This window comes from Thermobia domestica, chromosome 16, assembly GCF_964235325.1.
Source record: "Thermobia domestica chromosome 16, izTheDome1.hap1.1, whole genome shotgun sequence".
In the NCBI taxonomy this organism is placed as follows: Eukaryota; Metazoa; Arthropoda; class Insecta; order Zygentoma; family Lepismatidae; genus Thermobia; species Thermobia domestica.
This window is the reverse complement of record NC_137469.1, coordinates 177120490-177135243: the sequence shown is the minus strand read 5'-3', so window position 1 is coordinate 177135243 and position 14754 is coordinate 177120490. Positions and strand designations below refer to the sequence as shown.

The 14754-nt window shown below is 35.2% G+C and overlaps 1 protein-coding gene across 2 annotated transcripts in view; it reads right to left on the bottom strand.

The window, feature by feature from the left end:
- Positions 1–2219: 2219 nt before the first annotated feature.
- The window catches only part of LOC145672842 (uncharacterized), a 32800-nt gene continuing 20265 nt past the window's right edge, over positions 2220–14754 (bottom strand). The window contains exons 2-3 of one of the 2 annotated variants that reach the window (XM_081741994.1): positions 6060–6968; positions 2220–2399 (exon numbers count right to left, since the gene is read on the bottom strand). In XM_081741994.1, the coding sequence (XP_081598120.1) occupies positions 6079–6968 (890 nt within the window). In that variant the 3' untranslated portion in view covers positions 2220–2399; positions 6060–6078. The remainder of the gene's footprint in view (positions 2400–6059; positions 6969–14754) is intronic. The other variant, XM_081741993.1, reaches the window with a different exon arrangement.

The window sequence follows — 14754 nt, the reverse complement described above, 5'->3', positions numbered from 1 at the left end:
TAGAAAACAATTCCAATGAAATATTGAAGTCAGGTTTTTAAAAATACGCATTCTTTTTTTTTTAAAAAAAAAAAACTATCCAACCTTTTCCTAAGAAGGAAGATCACTAAATAACGAACGAACAAACAAATCTCTTTTACTTTTAAAACACAAATGTAGGTAATTTGTCGAAAGGATTGAATGATATTTTAAATTTTCAAGTTACGAAAGAGTCTGCAACAATAAAGATGCAAAAATGGTCATAACAATGATAACAAATACGTTTTTCAACATTAAAAAGTACAGAACAGTAACACAGTATAGTAATGTGAAATACAAATATACATTTTTCCTTAAGTTTTGCAATTTGATTACTATAAAATTATTAATTTTGTTTCGATTCCTCGCGGCACACTGGTTGGGAAACGCTGCTCTAAACTTTCCTTCGCCTTCTACAAGAGAATGACCGTGCATATAAGCAAATAAAATATGCATTTGGATAAAAATCCGATGTCTACTCACTACCAACCTTGTAAGTAGCATGGAAGCACAGTGCAGAGCATGCATCACTGTCTGTGGTAATCACAGAACCTTGTAAGGACCACTTAGTACCTTATGTAATATCTGAAGAGATATCATGAATCTCAGTGGTTTCAGCGTTGACTTTGAAAAAAAGTGTAGTTTTTTTTTTTTAATCATGTGTTTGTATTGCTACCTGTATCATACTTTCAATTTATGGTTCAAGTTCCACGAATCTATGCCACTTCGGGCATATGAAACTTACTTTCGCAAGTGACATAGCACGCGGAATTTACTTTTGTCCTAAGAGTTGCACAACAGGGTATACCTAGATACATATACTAGCAAAAAAAAAAAAAAATGAAATCTTTGAGTTTTACGTCCCACGGTTATGCTGGTTAGGCTAAAGGAGACGGTGATGATGAGAGATGAGTGAAATGGTGGAATGAAGAAAGTGGGAGGAAACGGGAGAACCCCGAGAAAACCCACAAGCACGATGTTTGTCCACCACAAAGTTCATTTGGAGGGGGCTCGGATCGAACCCAGGCACCAGAGGTGAACGTTCTACCACTGAGCCACCGCGCCCCCTACATATACTAGCAGAACTGTCCGAGTTACTTGAGGAAGAATAAAGTTTAATGAATAAAATCCCAGGAATTTCAGTGTTATACGAAATAACTTCTTTTTTCCTTTTAAAACGGGAAAGCTGGAATACGTGTTTGCTCATTCTTATTGAGGAACTTATAATCAATAGTTCATATCTGTGACTTAAATGAATCCTCACATTCAACATTATGTGCTTATAAGATCTGGAGTTAGAGCAGTATAGGTATTGCTGTTTCTTACTTCATGAGCAAAGTGTTTGCATCCTGGATTTCACACCTCCAACTCAGGCCTCCAACCATAACTTAAAACAGGAGAGGGCAAGATAATTTTGGACGGCTAACTCGAAATGAAATCTTTCAGTATTACTTCACGTCGCACGATTTTGATCTGTAAACTATAGAAAACGGTGATCTTGAGAATGAATAAAATGGTGGAATGAAGTAAGTGGGAGGAAACTAGAGAACCACGAGAAAGTCCACATACACGACGTTTCTGTGCCACAAAGACCACTTGGCACCAGCTGGGATCGAATCAGGGTCCTCACACATCAAAGGTGAAAGCTGTGCAACTGAGTCACAGCGGACCCGGGGCTAGGTCGAATCCACTTTACGTTCATAGTTTCGTAGTACATAAATGTTACGATTATGAAGCCTTCGAAATGCATTAAACAATTAGCACGATTTGATTGTGAACTTACATTAATAGTTTCTGTAAATTTAAAACTGATTACAAAATGAATCCGTAATTTTATTAGGTGAATATAAAATATACTCCCAGCACAAAAAAAAAAAAAAAAAACTATCTGGAATTGTCATGAAAAGAAAAAAAAAAGGTAATAGTGTTGCAACTAGAAGAGTAAAGTGAGAAGTGTATTTTTCTCACAGTGAACTGCTTTGATGCCAAGTGGTTTAACTCAAAATTTAAATTTTCCAAGAGTGAAAGTTGAAGTTCAATATTTCATGCACAATCCATATTTCTTTCATGTTGGGGACCAAAACCATAATTTTATGTACGGTAAAGATTTCTTTTTAATATTTATCATTTTTTTTTCTATTTTGCTTCACTTAAGTATATGCAATGTAAAATAAAACAGAACAAATTTTGTAAAAGACGTTTATTTACAGTTCATTAACAAATTCTTTAGAAACTTATTTACAGAATTCAAATAAGTTATTATAAATAAATAAATTCTGTTTCAGATCGAAGTTATTAATTTTCTTTGGGACATAGCTACACAGCGCTGAACAGTGCTCCATACCCTAACACCATAGGACCTGCAGACAAGCTCTGTTTACCTGGAAAATGGAAAATATCAGTTTCAGATAATGTTAATACAGTACTTATAATGAATTATAAATTAGTATCTCACATATTGTTGTTCTATAATTATCAAATCGCGTAATAAATCACAGTATTGTTATATATTCTTACATCAAATGTGCCTTTTTCAGAAAATTTGAAAAGAAACGTTTTAAGATATTTTCGAAAATTTTGTAGAAATTGGACCTAATAAATCAAATATGCCCTTAGTGCATAAAAAATGAATGCGCGAAAGAAATGCATGGTGTAATAATTGAAATCAGTCACATTTTGACATGTTAATTGATGATTGTATGATAATCATTTAGAACTTTATTTGACAGCGTTTTTTGAGTACTAGATAGCTATGATCCTGATATTTTACTAGCGTTATCTTTTGTGTAATCTCTTTTAAAAAATAAAGTTAATTGAAAAAAATAATTATTATTAAATTTTAAGATTTTTTATCGTATGTAATTTAACGGAAAATGAGTAAGAAAAGTTCCCTTTTTTTCAGTATACACGGTCAGGAACTGTTTCTATTTCCCTTGATCTACATATCTGCCTATGACTTAATTGCAGACAAGGGCGCCCGTCAAGGGGGGCAAGGTGGGGCGCTCGCTTCTCCCCCCGTAGAGGAAATTATACTTCAGAATATCGAAAATCCAATAGAATTTTTACATTAGTTACAGCAAAATTTGGAACTATTTTTGAAACGTCGCTTATACTTGCCCCCCCCCCTTAGAAACCACAACATGGGCGCCCTTGATTGCAGATTAGACCTTTTGGAAGGAAAGCAAATGGTCATATGTTTTTTCAAAGATTTATTACTCTACGTTATTTTTAGAGACTTCATTCATTGCGTTCCGCCTACAGCTTGTGTGTATATTATTAATATGTCCTTATAAATAGAGATAGTATTTGTAAAGGGAGGAATTTTGATGTGGATATTGTCTATCGTCAACATTATCTAATTTCTATCTAGAAGAGGTAGTGAAAACTGACCTACACAATGAAGACAATATTTTAGTAGGAGGTAGAATGATTAAGTGTGTACGGTTTGCAGATGGCGCAATCTGAAAAAACGACCAATGAAATGTTAGAAAACTAGAGGAATTTCTGAGAAGAATATGGGATGAAAATAAATGTTAGAAAGATAAAGCCATGGTGATTGGAACCAAGCTGTCAGTGTCAAATATAGAAGTAAAAGAGAATAAAATAGAACAGGTGACTTAATTTTCGATACCTAGGTAGTATTGTTAGTGATGATATGAAGTGTGAACGTGAAATAAAAGCAAGGTTAGGAATGGTGAAAGAAGCATTTAGAAGGACCAGGTATATTGAATTATAAAACATGTACGCAGTATCCGTTGAAATCTTGAATTTGATTTGTTTTATAATAATATTACTCTCTTCACTGTTATGTCACTTGAAAGTAAAGATACAACACTCCAGAAGAAAGATAGCTATCTGTAAGAATTTAATTTATAATAAAACTTTCACGTTGAACACAAAATTATGAACTGTAAGCGTTAATACAAAATTACTGCATGATGTAAGGGGATTTGTTATATAATCAAACAACTGTATATTTTGTAATCTTAGCAAATATTGGATGTAAATGGCGTCAGCCCATGTCACTTCGGTGCTTTAACTCTATGCTAATCACCTACTGTTCTCATTTTGGCTGTAACACTCCCTGCTGGATGCTGAAAGAAACTAGTTTTTTTTTTTTTTTTTTTTTTTTTTTTTTTTTTTGTAGAATTCTTCTTTAAAATGTGAAGTTTTGCGAATAGAGTTCAAACTTCTAAGTTAGTGCGAGACAAATGTAGTAAAATCATGCAATTCGCATTTGTAGTAATGCATATGCCTTTTAATTATTAATATATACGAAAAGGGTATGGAATCTATAAAAATGCTGAAAGAATATAACGTTTGAAGGCATTAAGAGCATTCTCATTAACTGCTATATTTGGAACTAATTTTAACGAATAGTATTTTATATTTTCGTGATAATATGTATGCTGACTTATTGTCAAAGTGAACAACAAAGGATGTGTAAACTATAAATACAATTATACAGAATATGAGCTTTGAAACCATTGGGGTATTTATTACATATCCTGCACTTGTAACCATAATACTAGGGTTTTAATAGAGCTTATGCGGCGTATAACTACCTAATATTTTTATAGCCAAATGTATATTCATCTTAAGTTTACTAAAGAACGAGCGTATAGGTTGCAAACTATACACTAGATTTTTGAAAATGATCAAGAGTAGGCCTATACTAACTAAAACTTGTAGCATTAAATCACCGCATAATATAATCTCCTCGGGGAAATATATTGGTAAGCATAACTTCCTGTAAAATTCAGTTATCAGGTGTAATAGGTAGGGGCTGGACCACAGAACTTAATGTAGATAATTAATTTCGGCAATATAGCTGCAGATGGCGGAGAAGTTTGTTTCGTAGAGAGCTTACATTGCATTGTATGGGAATGTTAAACTTCCTTTTCCAGTTTACTCGAAAATTAGGCTGAATTCACATTAGGATCTTGTGATACGCTCATGTGAACTTGTAGTGTGAAGGCATTAAATACTTCTGAGCCGCTCAAAAGATCGTGATATCAAAATGGCAGTTGTGCTAGAGCCAGAAGAAGCTGCAGCTTTAATATTGGCGATAAATCGCAAGAAAAAAAGAAAAGAAGATAGAGAACAAAGTGAATTCATCCTATTAATTGATCAGGACTGGAAGAATGTTCATTTTATAGTGTGTTTCCTAAATTGAGAGATAATAGCATAAAGTGTGCATTTTATCACAGTAACATCAAAATGAGAAAATTTTCAAATGCATGTGTACTTTTCTCCATTCCAACTGAATTCATGCCCACGTGTGAAGGACTCTCATAAGACTGTGTGTTATTTTCTTCTCCGCGAGCACCCCGCTCGAGCTAGCTACTGCCGGGATGGTCTTCATAGCAGCTCAGAGCCGCTGCTCACTTGCAGTAAAGCGCATTGTGAAGGCGTACATTTAAGACAATGTAAACCTTGCAGCAGCAGCTTACGTGAACGGCTCGTAGGATCCTAGTGTGAAGACTACCTTAGACAATGTGACAACATTTTCTTCCCCGAGCCGCTCATATTTTGCCCAGGATATAGTATTGTGCGCATTATCGCGACCTAAATTGGAAATTACTATCATTCATGAATTAGGTAGCCGGTAAAATAAATGGAGGACATTAGATCTATGACTGATGTAGTAAGCGATAAGCAATTGCGTCACATTATCTTAACACATCACGTAACTATTGCCGTTTTCTTATCGCATTAGGTATTTGTGCATACTAGTAGCATGGGGAGAATTTTATCCCCTTTAACCTCAAGTTGTTAACAGATTTCAACCTTAAATACAATTATCATACACTTATCAATTTTGCTAAAGTTGATATATTTGCTATATTTGCGAAGGTTGATGAAAGATCTCAAGTTTCATGAACATCGGATAAATTTTACCAGTGTTATTGTGAAGTAGACAGACAAGCGGACAACCATACAAATGCCAATTGAATCGAATGGTAAAAGCTCGCTTAAATGGATGAATAAAATATTATCGAGTGCGGTTTATTCTGAAAAATCTAAACACTACAGCTTACCAGTAAATCCTTACCACATTTACGTAGTTTTTATCCTCTTCAAAGTTGGGGACGTGTAAACAGAACTTTTCTTCTGAGCTACAGAGAGTGTGTTCAACGCATATGGTTGAACCTGTTGTTGCAGAGCCTGTTGTTGAAGAGCCTGTTGGGTATAACCGGAAAGCTGTTGAGTGGTGGCCGGTGCGTAAACTGCTTGTGAGTTACTGGCAGCTTGAGCGTAGGCTGAAACTGGTTGTACTCCTGCAGCTGTGACTCCTGCAGTCTGTGTTGCACTTGTTTGCTGTTGAGCAACGGATTGTGTAGCGTATGGACTACTCTGCAGAGACTTAACGTAAGGCGAGCTTAGTTGCCCAACGAGTGATTGTGAATAAGGTACAGCTTGCTGGACTACTGTTTGAGCAGCGGGGACCGTGTGGTCAGTGATTCCACTCGTGTAGCCTACAGACTGAGGAACTGCTGATGAAGTGAGTGATGCAGGGTTTTGAGAGAGATATGCTGATGCCAACTGACTGGAAGCTCCTGAGTACGTTGAACTCGAACCAACTGATTGTTGACCGCCAGAAATGTGTTGATGGATTGCTGATCCAAGTGATGAGTAATCAGTGGCGGAGCTAGAACCTTGATGACTCTCGGATCCTACGTAGGAGTCATGTCCGTAGTCACCTCCACCGCCGCCGTAGTAATAACCACTTAAGTCACCAGAATAGCCATATCCTTGGCTTTGACCTCCCAATTTAAGTAACGTTTTCAGGCTACTTAGAGCAGCAATGACAAAAGCAATCTTGTTGACGACAAGTGCCTTGAAGGCCAATGCTTTGATAAGTAACATTCCAATTGGAACGAGAGCAGCCTTAAACAGCAGGAGCATCATCATTGGGTACATCCTTCTCATCTTTCCTCTTCCTTCACCTGAAATGGGGTATACACTGAAATTAGTACGTAAATACCTTTTTACTTTACTTTAAAATGAAATTCAAAGAATTAATATTTTACTTACTTATTTGACATATTATTAAAGATTGCTAATGTAAAATAATTTAATATCTGTCTAGAAGAGAGTAAAATAAAAATGGCATTTGAATGATTAGGTGTATACGGTTTGCAGATGATATGGAGCTAGTTGTAGAATCTGAAGAGAAAATCAATAAGATGTTAGAAAACTTGACGTAGAACTGTGAATAATACCGAATAAAAATAAATGTAAGAAAAACAAAGCCATGGTGGTTGGAACAAAGTGGTCGGTGTCAAATATAGAAGTAAGTGGAGAGAAAATAGAGCAGGTGACTGTATTATTAGTAGTAATATCAAATGTAAACGTGGCATAAAAGCAAGAATAGGAATGGCGAAAAAAGCCTTTAAGAAGAAGAAAATATTATTTTGTGGGATGTTGAATAGAGTTGAGAAAAAGACTTCATAAAATGCTTCGTGTGGAGTATTGTACAATATGGGTCAGAAACATGGACATTACGCAAAAATAATGAGAAACGACTGGAAGCCTTCGAAATGTGGGTGTGGAGAAGAATGAAGCTAATTAGCTGGATCGAGCGGAAAACAAATGAAATGGTCTTAGATACGGCAGAAGAGAAAATAACAATATTCGATATTATTAACCCTAGGCACACCAAGGTATTTTTGGGTTACATGGAACACCAACGAATGGGGGGGGGGGCACTGAGGCCCACAGCTTAAAGGTCATTATTCCTCACGAAAAATAATTCATCTTGTCTGATATGAACTTGGGATGTCTAGGACATCATATGTGTTTATTCTCTATTATTACTAGGTTTCTAAGTACAGTATTACCAACTAAATGTGTGTAATTGTTTAAGTTACCATTTTCTAAATTTACGTCAGTAGCTATGACCCATTTATTTTATTTGTTTGTGTAGAAAAACTATCAAAAAGATCAATAGCAACTTAGTACAGTGTAGTATGTGTACAAAGGAGGCTTCTAAAAGTATTTTGGCGGTACAGTGAACTGGGATAGAATGGGGACGAGTGAGGTATACTTCAGTATTCTAATGAATTCAGGATTAATCTTGTTTAATTCCATCCCGGTTATCCTTGGAATGGCGAAATCCTTTCAAATTTTGTTTCCAAGAAAAGATAGACAGTGTGAGAGACATTCATTAGACACTATAGGGGATGTCACCAGAGAAGCATTGTTGCCAACCCAACAAAACTTACAATTTTTCTAGCAGTACAGCGTCAGGTTTTTGCACCTATGGAATGAACATGTAAAACGTAAGCAAACAAGATACGACTTGTCTGTCAGTTTTGTAAACTAACACAACTACAGCATCATGAGTATTACAAGAGAGTCACTGCAAGGCATAGTTCCTTTCCATTACTATTGTAACTTGATTATCTGTCTTTCTTATATATATATATATATATATATATGTTTGTATGTGTGTGTGTGTGTGTGTAGCAGGTTTTGAAGGAATAAACAAATAGAAAATAAAAATTTAGGTGCCGAAAAATAATCAGAAAAATATATATCTACTATATTTTATACCGTGCAGTTGGCAACACTGCACCAGAACAATAGCTCAGACTGACACTGCATGTTGTAATACCAAAATTGTTTCAAAGGAAAGTAAAATAAGTAGCCAAAACACTGGAATATAACAGTTAGTGTATGCGGTGAATAGCCCCTTACTACTACCACAACACTTTATTTATAAATAGAAAAAAACAAAACACTAAAAACTAAGCAAGTACGTTTTTTGATTAATGGGGTCAAGCTTGACAATATCAATTTTTTTTAGATTTTTTCTGCAATTAGAAATGTTAGAAGATATAACAAAAATAATTTGTGGGTCTCCGAGGCGCCCACTTGGTGTTCCTAGGGTTAAGAAGAGGAAAAGAAATTGTTTGGGACATTGAGTAAGAAGGAAGTATATGATGAGGGATGTGCTAGAGAGTGTGGTGGTAGGAAAGAGAGGGAGTGAGCAAAGTAGACTACAATTAATGGAGGATATCGAAACAGAAAAATCGTACGTGAAGACTAAGAGGTTAGCGAAGGACCGTGGAGTATGGAAGCTTCTCAGTTGCAGCAAGTGACCTGGCAATAATGGCAGAATACCTATGATGATGATGATGATGAAAATATAAAACATTTGTTTCGGAATAAATATTAAGTACTTTCTATTCTTCTCCGATTATAGTAGATGGTTGACGAGGAAGTATTATCGGTAGTTGAGGCAGAAGCATAAAAGAGATTTTAAAAGAAGTAAAGGAATTGATTGGGGCATTGTTTCAAAAGAAAATTTCCTTCTAGAGATATGACAGAAGGTAAGAGAAATAGTGCAATTAGTGGAATGCATTAAAAAATGAGATTTCTACTTTGAAACGAAGAAATTAGAGGAGATTTGCATACCATGAAACTTCTATATTTGTGGCAAGAGACTTGGTAATGAGGAAGAACAAGAATAATGATGATAATGACGGTGATAGCAAACCTTAATATCATTTTTTTCCTAAACAGATTAATTGGATGATATGATGAAATGGATGAAATATTACATTCCATTCATCTGATAATAATTCATAAGATTAAAATCAGTACGACACTAATATTTTTTTATGGTCTATAGAATTGTTTGGTTGTTACCATTATTGGCTCTACAACTTTTTCCATGCTATAAATGTTGCAAGATGAAGCTCTCTCTTTTTTTTTTTTTTTTTTTTTTTTGTAAGTGCAGTAAAAAGCCCCGATTATCTGCGAGTGCCGCAAAAAAAAAAAAAAATCAGCAATCGCCCTGAGTTATTACATAGGTAGTCGCTGCGAACTGACACTCCGCACGCAGGGAGTAACAGTGATTCAACGTTGAAGGAACAATAAAGATTCTAACCCGATGATCGTTATCTTGAAAGTAACGTTATTTTGTAACAAAATATAAGGAGATAAGATTAACGAAAGCCACTTCGTCTTTCACAGATCTAACATTGCCAGTGGCGTCAATAACGCCTCTACAACACAGGAAACCTCGACTTTTGGGATCTCCTTTCAAGTAATTGGTTTCATATTACTTATAAGATTACTAGTAGCCCGAAAGTTAGAAGGAAAATTATGTAACGGGGGCCAGAGGAGGGGAGCCAGATTTACCGCCACTGAACATTACGACTCGGTTTTCTGTGCCTCACCTATTTATTTAGCCACAAGCCGCCTCTAATGATGACTGTTATACAGAAATGATATTGTGTTATGAGGGAAGTCTTTTGTAGGAAATTACATACAAGCTTTCTTCTAGGAGATTTTGTCCGGGTAAGGGCGGGGGCAGGAATTAAAATGTGAGGAACCTGCACTGGGAAATTATTTTAGTACATTCGTAATAGTAATTTGTATTTCTCTTTACTTTTGGGGACGAAGACCCTCGACAGTATGACTAGAAGAAAAATTGCTTATATACTGTCATACCAAAAGAGTGACTGTGTAGTGTTTCTGTGGATTGATAGATTCAAGAAATGATCTATCGAAAGTTGCAAGAATACTATTGTATTCAGATAGTAATTATACTACTGTATATTGAATGGTTCGTTAAGAGTAGCTAGGAGATCTTGAACAAGATCAAATGTATTCCCTAGATAACGAATTCAACACTCAGAGTAGTTAACTATATCAGTAATGTATTTCTAGTCTTACGTTAGTGAGCCTTATGCAGAGTCATTTTGACCTATGATTAACACCATACTAAGGGTTTGACTGAAGCATGGTTATCAGAAGTGTATTCGGAATCTCTGATTAGCACATTAGCACGTAGTAGTTGAAGAAGATAATAACATGTGACTAATTAATTTAGAGGAGAGGGTATCCTGGTGTAGCCACGGTTTAACCACAATAAACTTAAAATATAATAGTTATTATATTACGATAATATAAAGGTAATTAATTACTTGTCTTTCTTTCTTTATTTGCTTTCACCTCATCGGGTGAATTAACTATGAGGCAGCTATTAAGCTCAATCATCTACAATAACAGAACTGTTTCTTAAAATGAACAGTGAGAGATGGGTAGAAAATTTCCAGTTTTTTTTAGGGTTACATACAACTGATCGATAAATTATCTTTCTTTATGTCCAGTAGGTAAAAGTGAGGGAGAATGCGGGGAGGCTCCGTTCCCCACTTCCAGAAAATATTCTTGGCGTCCCCCATTTCCTAAAAAAATTACAGTGGGTAGAGATATGCAGGGGTACGGCGTGACGTCATGCGTCCCCGTACCTTTTAAGGTCCACTTTTACCCCTGATTATAATTACAACATAACCATTCTATTGTCACTAATATTAAGTTACTTCTATTTATTCCTTCATAAATGCATCCCTCAGAAATGAATTAGTTAATTATAATCCACTTTCGTAACTATCTATAAGTTCCTGCGATGTCAAGTTACGAAGAAAACATTTCGAATTTCGTACTTCATAATTTTCATTTTTTTCGGATTACGCATGCGCCTGTCTTAATTTCCGTAGTTGACATTTATTTTTCTCACCCAATATATTAGGGTTATATTAATTAATCATACCCAAATCAACTTATCAGTTGAAATTCAAGCAGACTCTGAATACCAAAAAGTACACCCTTCTTAGTACAGAACTAATACGACACTAACTAATCGCGTGACTAATGCTTGATTAACGAATTATCTCTGAATACCGCCCAAAATATCCAGTGGTTCTAAAGAGGAGAGCTGACCTTTGTTTGTACAACAGTGTTTGGAAAGTAGTACTTGTGTAAGACACCTGAGGAATAATTAATACTTTTAACTTTACAAAACTGATAACCTGAAAAACGATATGGCTTCATTTTCTTGTCGTAAAGCAAACATGTTTAAATTTCACATTTACAACATATTGACACTATGTGTTCCTTTAAAAAGTCACGTTGTAATAAAAACCATTAGGTTAGTATGCCAAGCAATATTAAATGGATATCGTGTGTATTGTTATACATAGAGGAAAATATGTACACATAATTTCTAATTATAGTAATACGAAAGAAGTCATAAGAATATGTGAATGCGTGCTTATGTTTGTTCCCATTTCTCTGCTGAAAGTGCTTACAAAGAAGTGAGAAATGCTGTCGGTTGTGACAACTATATTCTAGCGACAAATGTATTTCCGCACCAATTAACTACGCACGTTTGATGAAACTTTGTAGGTGTTCTGGTTAGTCAGCGTGACCACGACGACGCACTTCACGACGTCTGAACAGAGATGAAAAACGCTCTCAAACAATCCTTCCAATTACTCTAAAAGACAGACATATTTTGGGAGATGTTACAAATTTGAAGATTTGTTTCTGTGGACTAGCACCATGCTCAATGGAAGAAGTATCGGGACGGCGAACGCATAACATGTTAATTAATCACTCTTTGTTTGCAACTCTTAAATGATTTTTCATTGAAATTCTTTTGGACTACTTGTTCATTGAAGTTAAAAGCCTCTTCTCAGCACCGAGACGATGTGAGATGTGGACCTACAGTTTTAACGTTGAATCCGAACCCTATAGTACGTTCAAGTTTCAATCTCCCACTGAGAATTGAATCCCAGATTCCGTATATCAAAGGCAAGTGCTCTAGACAGTAGACCACTGTTTCTTAACCTAATTCTTATCACGATCCCCATTTTATCACATCCTCTTGTCAGTGATCCCTTTATAAATTTCTGGTTTTGTAATCAGCTTGTGTGTGATTTTTAACATACCTTCTGCGGAGATCTCACAATATCCATCTATTTCTATAATAGTAAAATCTATTTCTTGTATATAGTCGATACAGTAACTTTCCTAAAAACGAATGAATTAAAACCAAATTTGGTAAATTCATTCATATTACAAATATCAAGTCTGGTCCGTCATATTGTTTCAAGATGGAGGTCATTTGAAAATTTTCAATCTTCATGGCTCTCTTAATTTTGGGTCATATGATAAAAATAAAGTGATTTCTAATTTTGGTTAAAAACACTTGACATTGCCGCACTAGTGAAATCACACCATGCTCAGGTATCCCATTAGCTTTCAATTTTAATTGTATTTCAATATGCAGTTCTCATTAGTTTAATATCGTACCTCTTTCATTTAAATTGATTTTTAAACAATTCTGCACCTGTTCAAAATGTTTAATAGACGTATTTTTTGTTCTTCTTAACAATATGTATAAAAATAAAACTATACTTATCAGAACAAAATTCAAAATAGTATTTAAAAATATTTTCCGATTAGATTCCAATTATATTTATCTCTTCCACTTATCTTTGCGATCCCCAGGTTGAGAAACCCTGCACTAGACGAACAGGAAGGGCATTTTTTATGTATCGATATACACTTTACAAATACTTTATTTCTTTCTGCAAGTAAAATTGATTCTTTACCTAAAAAGAGTTTTTTCCAAGTGACAATTTACTGGTGAGAACCCGCTATTCATCAGTTGCTTCGTTAGATTGAAGCTTTAGCAACCTTTTTCAGCACCCCAGGTTTGTGAGAGTAGTCCTACCAATTATCACATGATCTTCATGATCCAAACCACATGATCTTCCAGGTTTCCCATGTCTGCACGGTAACATTATTATTTAATTTTAATAACTGTATGTTGAAACTATTTTGTTTATTACAAACTAAATACAACTATTATTTAAGTAGTAGTTCACAGGATAACAAAATAACATGATACGTAATCAAGTGCAGTTGAGTTCGTTCCTCTAGTCTTTGCCTTAACTTAGATTTTGCGCGAAATGTTAGTGTGAAGCACAGAAATTTCTACGGATGGCAACGCTGAAAATTCTTCAGGTTCATATTTGCTGTTATAGAATAACATTATCTATGATTGTGGTAAGTTGCATTTCATTATCTCCTTTCATTTATGAAAAACAAGCAAATGAAAAATGACAAATTTTGTATTTCTTTAAAGTATCAGGCTCTTAAATGTAAAGCTAATTACTCCATATAAAGCACAATATAGTTTTATAACTAAGTAATGCGAACTTTCTATGTAAATTGCAGACACTTGCTATCGTTTACTTTTACAACAGCGCAATATTTCTCAACTTTTATTAGCAACCCACGTGAAGCACACTACCATTAACAAGCTGGAATCAAATTTGGATTTGTGCATTAAAATTTACATAACCGGAAGTTAGCTGGGCAAATCAAGAAAAGGAAACGAAATTAAATGTAAAAATTAGAAGTTTTAATTAACCACGATTTTACAAAGAAGTAATCGGGAGTTAGTTGCAGTGAGTAATTTATGTGTCCGATCGGAAAGGACCCCGCACTTTTCTTATGGAAAGTGGCTTTCGGCTAATGTTGTTGAAACTTCGCTGGTTGATAGTTCTTAACATGTGGATCAAAAGTCTCAATGGGCACAAAGACCGAAATCCACTCCTTCCCCCCAAAAAACCGCCTCCAAGTAGCTGGGGGGATTGAACTGATTTCAGCATGTAAAACAATTTGTTGTTTTAATCAACTCAACAAGGACCCCAAACAACCACATGTTAGACTACCAAACTACCCCACTTGACACCGCCCTCTTCCCCCCACATATCCCCCCCCCGCGAATTACCTTACGGATGTTCCATATTACTGTAGTTTATAGTTGCGCGTATCTGTTGAAATACCTACAGTTTTGGTCTCACCGACGATATAATGGGTTTCACGTATCGCTGATTACGAATCTGAGGTGAGAGTTCTAGAATTCAA